The sequence below is a fragment of the Amblyraja radiata genome, chromosome 11, assembly GCF_010909765.2.
Source record: "Amblyraja radiata isolate CabotCenter1 chromosome 11, sAmbRad1.1.pri, whole genome shotgun sequence".
NCBI lineage: Eukaryota > Metazoa > Chordata > Chondrichthyes > Rajiformes > Rajidae > Amblyraja > Amblyraja radiata.
In genome coordinates this window covers 11,452,605-11,468,179 of record NC_045966.1, presented here as the reverse complement: position 1 = coordinate 11,468,179, position 15,575 = coordinate 11,452,605, and the positions used below count along the sequence as shown (strand labels likewise).

At 44.2% G+C, this 15,575-nt stretch overlaps 1 protein-coding gene across 1 annotated transcript; it reads right to left on the bottom strand.

Moving 5' to 3' along the window:
* Nucleotides 1–3,030: 3,030 nt before the first annotated feature.
* txndc15 (thioredoxin domain containing 15) lies at nucleotides 3,031–13,223 on the bottom strand. Its single transcript, XM_033029324.1, has 5 exons — nucleotides 13,056–13,223; nucleotides 10,702–11,216; nucleotides 6,373–6,536; nucleotides 4,822–4,952; nucleotides 3,031–3,398 (listed from the first exon to the last, which is right to left on the bottom strand). Exons 1-5 carry the CDS (start codon nucleotides 13,147–13,149, stop codon nucleotides 3,202–3,204), a joined length of 1,101 nt encoding a protein of 366 aa, XP_032885215.1. The 5' UTR covers nucleotides 13,150–13,223; the 3' UTR covers nucleotides 3,031–3,201.
* Between the last annotated feature and the right edge of the window lie 2,352 nt (nucleotides 13,224–15,575).

Below are 15,575 nucleotides of genomic sequence, written 5' to 3'. Positions count from 1 at the left end.
TTTATTTGTTCCCATCCTCCACTTTCCCAACTTCATAGTTCATCTACAGCCCCTTATTATCTCATAAGTTCTAGGAGCAGAATTAGGCCATTCGGCCCATCAAGTCTTCTCCGCCATTCAATCATGGCTGATCTATCTTTCCCTCTTAACCCCATTCTTCTGCCTTCACCCCATAACCCCAGACACCTGTATTAATCAAGAATCTATCAATCTCTGCCTTTAAAATATCCATTGACTTGGATATCCTATGAATTCCACAGATTCACAACCCTCAAAGTGTAGTGTCATGCATTTTGGTAGTACGAATAAAGGCATAGACTATTTTCTAAATGGGGAGAGATTCCAGAACTTGGAGGTGCAAATCATGATCATACTTTATTAGCCAAGTATGTTTTGTAACATACGAGGAATTTGATTTGCCATACAATCATACTAATAAAAAGCAACAAGACACACAAAATATATTTTAACAAGAACATCCACCACGGTGTTCAAGAAGGAACTGCAGATGCTGGAAGATCGAAGGTACACAAAAATGCTGGAGAAACTCAGCGGGTGCAGCAGCATCTATGGAGCGAAGGAAATAGGCGACGTTTCGGGCCGAAACCCTTCAGACTGATGGGGGGTGGGGGGGAGAAGGAAGGAAAAAGGGAGGAGGAGGAGCCCGAGGGCGGGGGGATGGGAGGAGACAGCTCGAGGGTTAAGGAAGGGGAGGAGACAGCAAGGGCTAGCAAAACTGGGAGAATTCAATGTTCATGCCATCCAGACGCAAGCAACCCAGGCGGAATATGAGGTGCTGTTCCTCCAATTTCCGGTGTTGCTCACTCTGGCAATGGAGGAGACCCAGGACAGAGAGGTCAGATTGGGAATGGGAGGGGGAGTTGAAGTGCTGAGCCACCAGGAGTTCAGGTAGGTTATTGCAGACTGAGCGGAGGTGTTCGGCGAAACGATCGCCCAACCTCCGCTTAGTCTCCCTGATGTAAATCAGCTGACCACCACGGTGTCTCCTTCACATTCCTCACTGTGATGGAAGGCAAAAAAAAAAAGTTCAAACTCTTCCCTGCTTTGTTCTCCTGGGGTCAGGGGCTTCGAGCCTTCCGTTGACGGCACGATCTTGGCTCCCATAGCCGGCGGACTACGCATCGGGGCAATCAAGCTCCCGTATCGGGGGGAGAATCTCTGCTCACCCGCGCCAGAAGTTCGGACTTGGGAGTGCTAGAGCAGGATTCGCAAAATTTAATCTGCAAGTCGAATCAGTAGTAAAGAAGGCAAATGTGATGCTAGCTTTTATTTCAAGAGGGCTGGAGTACAAAAACGGGGTTGTTATGCTGAGGCTCTATAATGTGCTAGTCAGGCCACATTTGAAGTACTTTGAGCCATTTTGGGCACCATATCTGAGGAAAGATGTGCTGGCCCTCGAGAGGGTCCAGAGGAGGTTCGCAAGAATGATTCCAGGAATGAGTGGGTTAACATGATGAGTGTTTGATTGCACTGGGTTTGTACTCATTGGTTTAGAAGAATGAGGGGACCTCATTGAAACATATCGAATAGTGAAAGGTTTGGATAGAGTGGATGTGGAAAGGATGGTTCCACCAGTGGGAGAGTCTAGGACATAGTCTCAGAATTAAAGGATGTTCCTTTAGAAAGGAGTTTAGAATGAATTTATTTAGTCAATCTGTGGAATTATGTGCCACTGAAGGCAGTGGAGGCTGTCAATGGACATTTTTAAGGCAGGGATAGATTCTTGATTAGTACAGGTGTCAGCGGTTATGGGGAGAAGGCAGGAGAATGGAGTTAGGAAACAGAGATAGATCAGCCATGATTGAACGGCGGAGTAGACGATAGGCCAGTAATAATTCTGCTCCTATTAGTTATGACCTTATAGCCTTTATCGCATAGAATAACAAAACAAAATGACTGCATCAAGATGATAATGCATAATATGTACATTCAGTTCTTACAGATATGCTATACATATTTGCACTCCATTGAATGTAAAATCCTTTGTATTAAACAGTTTCAATCAATTCCCTCTGGTGGTCAGGTGGCACAGCAGTAGAGCTGCTGCCTTACAGCGCCAGAGACCAGGATTTGATCCTGACTGCAGATGCCATGGGTTATCTCCAGGTACGGTTTCCTCCCACACTCCAAAGATGTTTAGATATATTGGCTTTTGTAAATTGTCCCCAATGTGCAGGATAGTGCAAGGTTCTGGGGTGATAGCTGATCGGCATGGACTCGGTGGGCCGAAGTGCCTGTTTCCACCCTATCTCGAAAGTCTAAAGGAAATTCCCTCGTCAGCCAGTCCACACTCTGGGCATTCCCACACCTCTTTGCCAGTGGCTTTAGCATAACCACATATCTGGCAATCACCCTCTCTGGTTTTTGACTGGGTGTACCAGCTTGGTAGCTCTCACTGGTCTTTGATGACATTGGATTAAATCATCCCTTCCAGATTTTCATTTTGTCCCCCAAATTCTTCATCCACAGTTTCTGGTGCTAGTAGACTCACCAATGTCTCTTACATCTCCTGCCCCACCAACAATATCACACTTCCCTTCTCAGCTATCACTGCATTTGTCTATTGTGTCTCCACTGAGGAACAGTTTAAGAATCTTTGAGCTCTGAAATGATGCCCTAAAATGTAATCTTTGATGATGAAGTTCCTCATTATTTCCTTCACTTTGTATGTGTTCATTTCAAACATACTTCTTATTACAAGCTCATCTTCTTCTTCTTTCATGTGGCGTGCACAGCCTAAAGTTGTTGGACAACTTGTTCCATTTGATCTTCCGTTTGTGCACGTCGAGTTGATTGCTTTAGTCGAAACAGGGCGGACCATGTGAAGGTTGCAATCTTCCACCCCACTACAAGCTCATAAATGTGCAGTTCTAATTTTGCTTTCTGTCTGAATTATTTAATTTTATAACTACCATCTGCTATTCACTCTGGAAACGGTACTTAGTTAAATTAGCTGACATGTAAAACAAGAAATAACTATCAGAATTTACAATTCACAAAACTATTGAATATTTGGTAGAGATGACATTTATTCATAATTACACATATTTACATAAATCCCCACATAAACAGCAACATCATGATAAAAGGCCAACCCATTTATGAATATTTTCATAAATACTGTAGATCGCCAGTGTAGCTGTTCTTTGCTCCAAGTTGTGACTACTTCCCTGCAAGAGTTCAATCCTGGTGCTCGTGCTCTTGTCCTGGGATCAACCATTTGATACTGTCTGATTGAATTGTACCATAAATTAGAAACACACAGAGGAACATCACAGAGAAGGCAAGCAGCCAGTCGATGCCTCTCACCACCACGCTGGGAAGAGGTCCACTTAGATCCTGTTCCATCACTTCAACTGTGCCATTTGCTTCAATACCTGAAAAGGAGATCATATATATTTTTTTAAAGTAGAGTGCACCAGCAAATTTGCAGAGCATCCAGCATTTATCGGAGTTTCTATTTGAGTTGTAGAGCAGAGGGATCTAGGAGTGTATGTACATAGTTCCATGAAAGTGGCATAAGTAGATGCAGTGGTCAAGTTCACGTGATAGGAGCAGAATTAGGCCATTCGGCCCATCAAGTCTACGCCATCATTCAATAATGGCTGATCTATCTCTCCCTTCTAACCCCATTCTCCTGCCTTCCCCCCTAACCCCTGACACGCGTACAAATCAAGAATCTATCTATGCCTTAAAAATACCCATTGACTTGGCCTCCACAGCCTTCTGTGGCAATGAATTCCACAGATTCACCACCATCTGACTAAAGAAATTAAGAAGAGGGATTTCAGCATATTGGCCTTCATCAGTTGGAGTATTGTATATAGAAGTTGGGAGATCATGTTACAATTGTACAAGACATTTAGATTATTGTGTTCAGTTTTGGTCACCCTGTTACAGAAGAGATATTAAGCTGGAAAGGGTGCAGAGAAAATCCACGAGAATGTTGCCAGGACTCAAGGGTCTGAGCAAAAGGGAGAGGTTGAGTAGGACTTTATTCCTTGGAGCGCAAGAGGATATGGGTGATCTTACAGAGGTGTTCAAGATCATGAGAGGAATAGATTGTGTAAATGAGGTTTTTTTTAACCACAATAGGGGAATCAGGAGTGAGAGGACATAGGTTTAAGGTGAGGGGGAAAGATTTCACGTTGGTCGGTGTGGGCAAGTTGGTCGATGTGGGCAAGTTGGGCCGACGGCCCTGTTTCCACACTGTATTACTCTATGAACGAACAGGCAATACGAAGGAAGTACTAAGGATCAGTTTACAAGCTATTTAATTGTTTTCCAACAGGAAGGGTGTTAAGTGTGCACCACTTTTATGACTGGGAAGAAAGGAAGGGGGGGTAAGGGAGGGGGGGGGGGGGGGACGGTAGAAAATCAGTTGTCTACTAAGGAGCTCCCATTCACTGAACATTATGACGATCTTGTTGGAGTGACTGACATTGGACATGCCAGGAAAGGTGTTGGAGTAGAAGATTCTCCCACCATATCAGCTCACTACTAGAGGTTGGGCGAAGCGGAGTATGGAAACAGAGAGGTAAATTGATTTTGTCTCCCAATTAAACTTTTTTTTAAAATCAGTTTTAAAAACTGCTTAAAATACAAATATCAATTGTACAAAAATATCTTTAAACAAAAATACTTCTAAACCTAGAAACCAAGTGAGTCAACTCAAGTAATACTTTAAATGATTTGACATAAGTATGTCGCAAATTTTAAACCTGATATGTGCACAGAATTTTACATTGAAATTACGTGAACATAAACACGTGATTTATAAGAGTCAGAATTACTACTAACCCGTTTGATTAAAGATAAATGCTCTCAAGGTTGATAGTGTTCTGTCCGTATGGTTAAACCTTGCCATTGGCTTGACACCTTGAAACAGGAGGATGTTAGGAACCGCAACTGTACCAAACCTGGTAGAAAGACTTAAGAGTGACAGACACCATAATTAAAGATGTGAATATAGCTAATGAGTATCAAATACTACTTAGCAATTCATTTATATAAAATACATCAATTTGAATTTCTGTGGAATATGTCAAATGCCACTTTCATCTCATTTTCATTAATAATCTAGTACTCGAGTAACTCAAGCCAAATAATTTGGTTGCAAACAATCTTAGGCTATTTTGTAATTAAAAAAACATTGTGGTAGTTTTACATGGATTTATTGTGCTTGCATTTCACATTGAACATCACAATTTTAGTTTAGTTTAGAGATACAGCGAGGACACAGGCCCTTTGACCCACTGAGTCCACTCCGACCAGCGATCCCCGCACACTAACACTATCCTACACACACTAGGGACAATTTTTTTTTTTTACTGAAGCCAATTGATCTACAAACCTGTGGGAGGAAACCGGAGCACCCTGAAAAAACGTATGCGGACACAAGGAGAACGTCCAAACTCCATACGGACAGCACCTATAGTCAGAATCTAACCTGGGTCTCTGCCACTAAGGCAGCAACTCTACCGCTGTGTCACCGTGCCGCCTTTGTATTACCGGTGTTTCTGACACAGTGCCACAAAATAGTTGAGTTCTAATGTGTTTGTACATCATAACAGGACACAAAATGCTGGAGTAACTCAGCGGGACAGGCAGCATCTCTGGAGAGAAGGAATGCATGATGTTTCGGATCGAGACCCTTGCTGCCTGTCCCGCTGAGTTACTCCAGCATTTTGTGTCTACCTTCGATTTAAACTGCAGTTCTTTCCTACAAAATAAGATCATAAGTGGTAGGAGTAGAATTAGGCCATTTGGCCCATCAAGTCTACTCTGCCATTTAATCATGGTTGATCTATCTCTCCCTCCTAACCCCATTCTCCTGCCTTCTCCCCGTAACCTCTGACACCTGTACTAATCAAGAATCTATCTATCTCAGCCTGCACATCTGCACATTGTTTCCAGAAAGCCATATTTAAAGGTTTTGAGAATGCAGAATGGAAACTCAAAACATTTCAGAAAAACATGCTCGAGAGAATTTTGAATTTTGTTCTATGTCAGACTAAACCATTTGAGAGACATCTTGGAAGTTTTCCAATAATGGAAGCCATTCCACTCTTCATATTAGGAGAGTGCTAGTGTATGGGGTGATCTCTGGTCAGCGCAGACTCGGTGGGCCGAAGAACGTGTTTCTGTGCTGTATCTTTAAAGTCTAAAAACTGTTCCCAAGTCTGGTGCTGCATTCGATCAAGCAAAATAAAAATCAGTGTTTTACTTGGTTCCTCTATGTTTAAAGAATGTTAAAGCGTATGAATTACATTGCCAAACAAAAGAAATATGATTATTTAAATCAATGTACAAAATTGTTTCCATCCCCAACATTACGTGTGCCGTAGCTACCTGCTGTGCTGAGATGCATCCAGTGCCAGAAACTGTAGGGAGGGAAAAGCACGCGGTAATGCATTGAAATGTGGACCAAGGTCTGCAGAGAATCGACACCATGGTGTGTAGAATAGGACCACAGAGCAGTCACTGCCGTTGGCACTCAGATATTCCATGAGGTCCTGGAATTACATATACATAATCTCGGATAAAATGCATTATCAGACCAATTAGAAACAGTAAACATTCTGCTTTAAAAGATAACATTTTGTTTTAACACATGTATATCTTCAGGGGCCATTTGAAAATAAATATTCACTGCAATAAAATTAAGTTGTACATTTATTTACGCACTATTTAATTTACAAACAAATCCGTTCTCCGGCTATACCTCTCTTAATATTGCATACCCTAGCACAAGGAAAGATTGTGTACGAAGGAACTGCAGATGTTGGTTTACACCAAAGATAGATAAAAAATGCTGCAGTAACTCAGCGTGTTAGGCAGCATCTCTGGAGAAGGAGCAGGTGACGTTTTGGGTCTTCAGAGTCTGAAGATGGGTTCCGACTCGAAATGTCATCTATTCGTTTCTCCAGAGATGCTGCCTGACTTGCTGAGTTACTCCAGCTTTTTGTGTCTATCTACAAGAAAAGATTGTATCTACTGGATCCACTTAAAGGGATCATTTTATAGCTGGTAGAAATAAATCACCATTTATACAGCATTTTAATTGTACAATTGATTTCTACGGTTGTTTAAAGTTGCCATTGTCCACAGGGATTGGTGTTTCAATTGAAGAACCCCATCTTGCCTTCAGGGTTCTTTGCCCAACCAGTTAATCGCAGGCGAAAAACAATCACTGGGCATTCCACAAATAATCATGCCACAATAACCATTCTACAAATGGTACAAGTGGAAGAAAGGTGAGGAGGTTGTGGTCATAGACACATAGACACATTTAAAAAACGTGTAGGAATGATACTGGTTTACACCGAAGATTGAACAAAATGCTGAAGTAACTCGGTGGGACAAGCAGCATTTCTGGAGAAAAAGAATGGGTGACATGTTGGGTCAAGACCCTTCTTCAGACTGAGCGGTCTCGACCCAAAAGGTCACCTATTCCTTCTCTCCAGAGATGCTGCCTGTCCCGCTTAGTTACTCCAGCAATTTGTGCCTATCTTCATGTTTAAAAAAACATTTGGGCAAGTACATGGGTAGGATATGAGCCAAACACAGGCAGGTGGGACGAGTGTAGATGGGGCATCTTGGTCAGCGTGGGAAAGTTGGGCCGAAGAGCCTGTTTTCACACTGTATGACCACTGAAAGAAATGTACGCGAGGATTCTACACATCAGTGACGGACACCATCATTGGAATCTAACACCTGCACTGATGTCACAGTTGTGCCTGAAGCAAATGTAAATGATTTATTGTAAATGCTGTCATGAAAAATATGGTCATTAAGTTATCCAACAGAAACTGAAAATATTTGCAATATAGAGTCATACAGCATGGAAATGGACACCTACAGGCCAAGTCATCCACACTGAGCAGGTTTTATAGCTGAGCAAGTCCCATTTGCCTGCATTTGGTCCATTTTCCTCTGAACAGTTCTCAGCAGATATCTGTCTAAATGTATTTGAAAGGCTTTATTGTACCCCCCTCCACAGTTCATTTCATATATGCATCACCCTCTGCAAGAAGAAATTGCCCCTTGAGCCTCCTTCAAATCTTCCCCTCTCACTTTAAACCTAAGCCCGCTTGCTCTGGACTTCTACCAAGGGGCAAAGACTCTAACCCTCATGATTTTGTAAACCTCTCTAAGGTCACCCCTTAGTTGCCTACACGCCAGGAAAAAAAGTTGCAGCAAATTATGCATCCTTATAACACAAGTTATAACACATAATTATGCATCCTTATAACACAAGTCTCCTGGTAACATCCCATGAAGACAGACATAAAGTGCTGGAGTAACAGTGTGTCAGGCAGCATCTCTGGAGAAAATGGATAGGTGATGTTTTGGGTCAGGACCCTTCTTCAGACTGATTGCAGGGAGGAGTGGAGGCAAAAAAAAACTGGAAACGAAGGGGTCGGACAAATCACAGCTGGCAAAAGATGACCTCGGACGAGGGGGTTCCCTGATAGAAAAATCTGACATCTCATTCTAGCAATGTAATAAGGCTATTGAGGATACCACAACTGCTCAAGTTCTGCCTTTGCAAGTGCCTAGGGATGGTCAATTTTCCAGCACATGTCATTGTTCACTCTTACTATCCTGAGTGCCCTTCTTGTGGGCTGTTATTAATCAGCTATCCGTGCAAAGATAAATTGTTTGAATATTATTCTTATTCCACATTACTCAGTACATCACTGGTTGATGCCATTAATCTCAGCGTTAAAAAGGCTGTGTTCTGTCATTGCCTTACTCTTTGATGAGTTCTTGACCATGTGAAATGCTGGCTTGTGAAAACTGATTTTAAGATTCTGACATGGCAGTAAAACTTCAAATAGTCTGAGAAAATTGACGCAGTCATAAATTTCAACATGCTATGTAAATTTCAACATTCACAGTAAAGAAAATATGAGGTCCTGTCACACGTGTATGTGTACCTCAGCATCACTCTGTACTTAATATATTTCAATCTTTATTAAGGAGGAAACATCATGGAGTTTTATTAAGGAGACTTCTAAGCATTTGCTGATAAAACTTTTGTTGAAGCATTTTTAGGATCCTTCTGTGCAATATAAACTAAGAATTTGCAAAGCATAAAATACTGGATGATTTGCTTTTTCTCCCTCTGGGGTTAAAAAAAAGACACGTAGTATTGAGTCATCTGCCCTGGCTAAACAGGCAAGATTAAAACTTAATTGGGCATTAAGTCAAAGCCAAATTATGTGTGCGTGCGTGTGTGTCTATATGGGTGTGTATATACACACACACACATGTATGTGTGTATTTATTTATATATATGTGAATAAGTATATATATTATACATACACACACAGATAATACATACACACACACACACCTACTACAATATACAATTCTTCACCAACAGATTTTCTGTTTAATAAAATTCCTCACTTAATTTAGGAAGTCATTCCACAAAAAAGTACAAAGATTAGTGAAAATATATTGCATTTCGATTCATCAAGATTAATGAACAGTAGAAGACTGTTAATGCAGCAGCTCCAGTTTCCACTAATTAAACAGCAGGGAGCAGCTCAAATATTCAGGCAAGAAGCTGCATGAAAGCAGTGAATCTGAGGCAATCACAAACCTGGAGGGGCCTTCAGAATCTGAAGCGTAGAATCTGCTCTTTTATTTCTTTCAGCAGTAAAAGTTCAAAGTCAGTGGGCCAATAAACCAGACATCTTTAAAATTCTAATTTACTACAAATCAGGTCACCTACAAATTACTATTCTGAATTCCCAACAAGTCAGCCCGTCACAAAGAATAACATTTTGATGTACAATTTCCCAAGAGAGCATAAAGTCTTCAATTGTTGAAATTTGGGCAATTGTGCATCAAATTAGACAAATATACTGCTAATCCATCCGTTACCGAGACAGACTGTGGCATGCAGCCTTAGCCAAAGAGGCCAGAAGGAAATTTTCTTCAAAGCATTTGCCAATAATGTTTTCAAAATGCACTGAATGACTTTCATCTACAAGTCCCCAGCTACTGATAAACATCTGCACGGTGCTTTGGTGCCGACCTTCAGTGACGTGGCCAGAAAACCACCCTCATTGAGAGAGAAACAATGTGTAAGACCTATATAAAGCACAGAGTGCTGGCGTAACTCAGCGGGGTCGGGCAGCATCGGTGGAGGGAATGGATCGGCGACGTTTGGTGACCGGAGCCTTCTTCAGTACAAGTCCTATGGTGTCCCATTGTGTAACGGCATCAAAGCTTAATAAAAATGAATTTTGTGGGCAAAAGTTAAGCAAATAAATAACAAAATATGAAAAAACTCAAATTTCAACAAAGTATACCAGAATAGTGCTTAGGTCTGTGATGTCCAATCTTACATATATTGAAGTTGGTAGGAGCTAAGCAAGGGCCAAACGGTTAAAAATTCTGATCTTTTATCCTATTACTATGCTTGGCAGCAAATACTGTATGTATAGAAAAATCTGCCAGACTTCACCATACCTGACATATCACCGGACCTGACAAATCACCGGATCTGGATAGAGTGTAAGAGTTAAAATTTACAAGAATAATTTCCCCAAAAAAAACTTACAGCATAGGTACTATTACAGAAACAATGGCCAACTTAAAGCATACCCCTGAGAGACCCATCAACAAATTCACCAAATCTATTGAAATTTCGAACTGCCTTACTTGCGAGCTGTTAAGGATTTGTACGATAAAGTGATCTAATCCAGTGATATTTCTTTCTTCACAGTTTACTTTTGGTGATTTGGCCGTTCCAGTAGCATTCGATTCTTCCACGGCTGCGCTCACAGTCTGCGCTGGTTCCACAGCATTTGTGGCTTTCTTTTCAGGTAGCTCTCCCTCCGGACTACTGGATGGAGCATGTGCGAGGGAAGGCACTACTTCCTTTGGGACACTGCATTCTCCGTTCTCTCCACTTGCATCGGTACAGGGACTATCTTTGACTTCAAACGTGGAGTGTTCACTTTTAATATTCTGAATAAGAGACAGTAACGTTTTTTGATTTGAGGTAATTGCACTTCCCAGAACAGCATCAGCTATTTCTGCCGTTGGAAACTGGATTTTCCCTTTACTCTGTTCATCTGTTTCTTCAAGTTCAGCATCACTGATTGCATTGGAAATTATTTCATTCCTTTCAGCAGGCAATTGTTTTGAGGCATCAGCATCTCTGTGGATGTCAGCTGCAAACAAAGATTCTTTGATTAAAAATTCCACATACATCAATATTTTAATATAGTTAATATTAGATCAGTGGCTACAGCAATATAGCCCCATGGTGGCACGGTGGAGCAGCGGTAGAATTGCTGGCTTACAATGCCAGAGACCCGGGTTCGATCCAGACTATGGGTGCTGTCGGTATGGAGTTTGTACGTTCTCCGTGACTGCGTGGGTTTTCTCAGGGTTATGGTTCCAAAGACATGCATGTTTTAGGTTCAGATTCAGATTCAGATTCAGATTCAACTTTAATTGTCATTGTCCGTGTACAGTACAGAGACAACGAAATGCATTTAATTGGCTTCTGTAAATTGTCCCTGGAGTGTAGGATAGATAGAACTGTTGTTGGTCGGCATGGACTCTTTGGGCTGAAAGGCCTGTTTCCATGCTGCATCTCTAAATCAAAACTAAACAATATATTGCTTGAGTTTCTTGAAAATCATTGACTCAGAGACACATGTCAAATCTACCAAAAGCAGCCAAGGGATTTTTTTGACAAGTGATTAAACACATTTTGGAATTAAATGAAACTAGTCTCAATAACGGTAGCGTTAAACTATCAGATCATCATAAAAAATAACGATAGGCACAACAATGGGCAATAACAATGGCACAAATATAGGCGGGACAGTTGGATAGTTGGTAGAGCTGCAACCTCCACAGTGTATACAAGTGATAGGTGGTTACAAAGCCTAGAAAGCGATAGGTGAAAGATAGACATTAAATACCAGATTAACTCAGCGGGTCAGGCAGCATCACTGGAGAAAATAAATAGGTGATAGAAACATAGAAATTAGGTGCAGGAGTAGGCCATTCGGCCCTTCGAGCCTGCACCGCCATTCAATATGATCATGGCTGATCATCCAACTCAGTATCCCGTACCTGCCTTCTCTCCATACCCTCTGATCCCCTTAGCCACAAGGGCCACATCTAACTCCCTCTTAAATATAGCCAATGAACTGGCCTCGACTACCCTCTGTGGCAGAGTGTTCCAGAGATTCACCACTCTCTGTTTCCGATCTCGATCCTTCTTCAGACTGAGAGTCAGGGGAGAGGAAAACTAGAAAGGTTTTGAAAAGGTGCCTGACCCGCTGAGTTACTCCAGCACTTCAGTGTAAACCAGCATCTGCAGTTCCTTCCTACACAAGTGACAGGTGGATAATGAGAGGAGGTTGACGTGGAAACAAGGAACTGCAGATACTGGCGACGTTTCGAGTCGAGTCCTTCTTCAGACCGAGAGGGAGGAGAGAGAGAGGGGGGGGGGGGAGAGAAGGGGGAGAGAGAGGAGGGGGAGAGGGGAGGGAGGAGGAGAGTGCGGAGAGGGAGGGGAGAGCGGAGGAGGGAGGGAGGAGGAGGAGGGAGGGAGAAGGGAGGAGGAGAAGGAGGGAGGAGAAGGGGGGGGGAGGAGAAGGGAGAGGAGGGAGGGAGAGGAGGGAGGGGGAGAGGAGAGAGGGAGGGGAGAGAGGAGGGGAGGGGAGAGAGGGGGGAGAGGGGAGGGAGGAGGAGAGTGCGGAGAGGGAGGGGAGAGCGGAGGAGGGAGGGGGGGGGAGAGGAGGGGGGAGAGGGGAGGGAGGAGGAGAGTGCGGAGAGGGAGGGGAGAGCGGAGGAGGGAGGGAGGAGGAGAAGGGGGGAGGAGAAGAAGGTGGGAGGAGAAGAAGGTGGGAGGAGGGAGGGAGGGAGGGAGGGGGAGAGGAAGGAGAACGGGGCCTGTCCATGTTTTCCAGTCCATCATTCAATGGGTCGGGAGCGCTCGGCCTGCACAGGCAATATTCCCCGCTTCTAATTGGCCCCGCCCGGCCACTCACCATGTGCAGTCACCACTGCGAGGATCAGCGCAGCGGCGAGTGAGGCCGCGGGCCGGACACGGACGTGGACCCGGCAGCCCATTCCCATTCCCATTACACCCGCCCGCAGAGACTAGGGCGTGAAGCCGGTGGCCGCCATCTTGACCGCGGCCGCAAGCGGTCGTCCCGGCTCCGACTGACGGCGGCGACAGCCAACCAGCGACGGGATAGTGGGAGGGACCTAACGGCTCCGACCAATCGCCGAGAGCCTATCGGCGTCCCTGTTATGACTGACGGCGACATTCTCCAATCAGCACGTGGTGTTGGGCGGGGCCTCTCGGTTCTGGCCAATAGTCGTGCGGGAGACCGGACGCTGCTGTCGCACCGCCCATGACTGACGGTGGCCTCAGCCAATCAGCGATACTTCTTAGTCACGGTGGTGGGCGGGACCTCTTGGTTCCGGCCAATAGCCGCAACCCCGCGGTCGTCCCGCCTCTGACTGATAGCGACATTGGCCAATCGGCATGTCGCTGGTGGGCGGGATCTATGGGTTCTGGCCAATAGCCGCACGGTAGACAGAGAACCCTACTGGCGTCGTCCCTAACGGACAGCAGCTTCAGCCAATCGGCGACGCGCTGTCTCCTCGGCGGAGGGCGGAACCTCTGGCTTCCTATCAATGGCCGCGTAGGTTGAGGTTGAGGCGCAGCAGGTTGGTGGTGGAGAGTCAAGGAACTGCAGGTGGTGGAGAGTCAAGGAACTGCAGGTGCTGGATTACAAAAGAAAAGACACAAAGTGCTGTGGAACTCAGCTGGTAACTTGTGTCATAGAGATAGTGTGGAAACAGGCCCTTCGGCCCAACTCGCCCACACCGGCCAACATGTCCCAGCTACAATAGTCCCACCTGCCTGCACTTGGTCCATATCCCTGCAAACCTGTCCTATCCATGTACCTGTCTAAACGTTGGGATAGTCCCAGCCTCAACTACCTCCTTTGGCAACTTGTTCCATACACCCACCACCCTTTGTGTGAAAAAGTTCCCCCTCGGATTCCCGTTAAATCTTTTCCCCTTCACCTTGAACCTATGTCCACTGGTCCTCGATTCCCCTACTCTGGGCAATTGCATCTACCCGATCTATTCCTCTCATGATTTTGTATGCCTCTATAAGATCTCCCCTCATCCTCCTGCGTTCCATGGAATAGAGACCCAGCCTATTCAACCTCTCCCTAAAGCTCACACCCTCTAGTCCTGGCAACATCCTCGTGAATCTTTTCTGAACCCTTTCAAACTTCTCTGCTGAGATAACTGAACTCTACAGATTTCTTTTTTTTTGTTGAGGACGTTATTCCTTGGAGTGAAGGAGGATGTGGGGTGATCTTACAGAGGTGTACACAATCATGAGAGGAAAAGATTTGAGTCACTTTTGAGATACGGCGCAGAAACAGGCCCTTCGGCCTACCAAGTCGGCGATCCCTGCACATTAACACTATCCTACACACTAGGGACAATTTACCATTTTACAGAAGCCTGAATAACCTTTAGAAAGGAGATGAGAAGGAATTTCTGTAGTCAGAGGGTGGTGAATCTGTGGAATTTATCACCATAAACGACTGTGGAGACCAGGTCAATGGATATTTTTAAGGTGGAGATTGATAGGTACTTGATTAGGACGGGTGTCGGGTTATGGGGAAAAGGCAGGAGAATGGGGGTGTGAGGGAAAGAAAGGTCAGCCATGATTGAATGGCGGAGTAGACTTGACTGCTGAATGGCATGGCCTAAATCTGCTCCTAGAACGTATGAACTTATGAACCTACACGTCTTTGGAGTGTGGGAGGAAACCAGAGCACTCTTGAGATAACCCAAGCCTTCACAGGGAGTACGTACAAACTCCTTACAGACAGCACCAATAGTCAAGATCGAACCTGGGTCTCTAGCGCTGTGCCAGTATGCCATCTAAGATGATTTGTGAGGTGAAGGAGTGCGTCTTATATCCTTCCATCTCAGGCCTTTGTCCAACCATCTGCGTATCACAAAATAAAACCCTAATCTGCATCCACCTATCACTAGCTGGGCTTGTGAGATAAGGATAGAAGGTGTGAATCGTGAAGCCTGAGGAAGAATATTGATTTAGTTTAGTTTATTATTGTCACCTGTACCGAGGTACAATGAAAAGCTTTTTGCTATCCAGTCAAAGACTATACATGGCGACATGCCGAACTTCCTAAGCCTTCTAATTGAGTCTGAAGAAGGGTTTCGGTCCGAAACGTCGCCTATTTCCTTCGCTCCATAGATGCTGCTGCACCCGCTGAGTTTCCCCAGCAATTTTGTGTACCTTTAAAGACTATACATGTTTTGAATCAGGCCACCCTCAGTGCACAGATAAAGGGAACAACATTTAGGGCAAGATAAAATCTAATTAAAGATGATTTTAAGGGTCTCCAATGAGGTAGATGGGAGGTCAGGCCGTGCTTCAGCTGGCGAGCGGACAGTTCAGTTGTGGTTCTGGACGGCAAGAAACTGTACCTAAATGAGGAAGTGTGCAG

Excerpts from the sequence above, each read along its gene's own strand:
- txndc15 (XM_033029324.1), bottom strand. The coding sequence starts at position 13,149 with ATGGGAATGGGAATGGGCTGCCGGGTCCACGTCCGTGTCCGGCCCGCG. Across the intron at positions 6,537-10,701 it reads AAATCCTTAACAGCTCGCAA|GACCTCATGGAATATCTGAG; the intron begins GTAAGGCAGTTC and ends ATGTAATTCCAG. Across the intron at positions 3,399-4,821 it reads ATTTATCTTTAATCAAACGG|GTATTGAAGCAAATGGCACA; the intron begins GTTAGTAGTAAT and ends TCTCCTTTTCAG.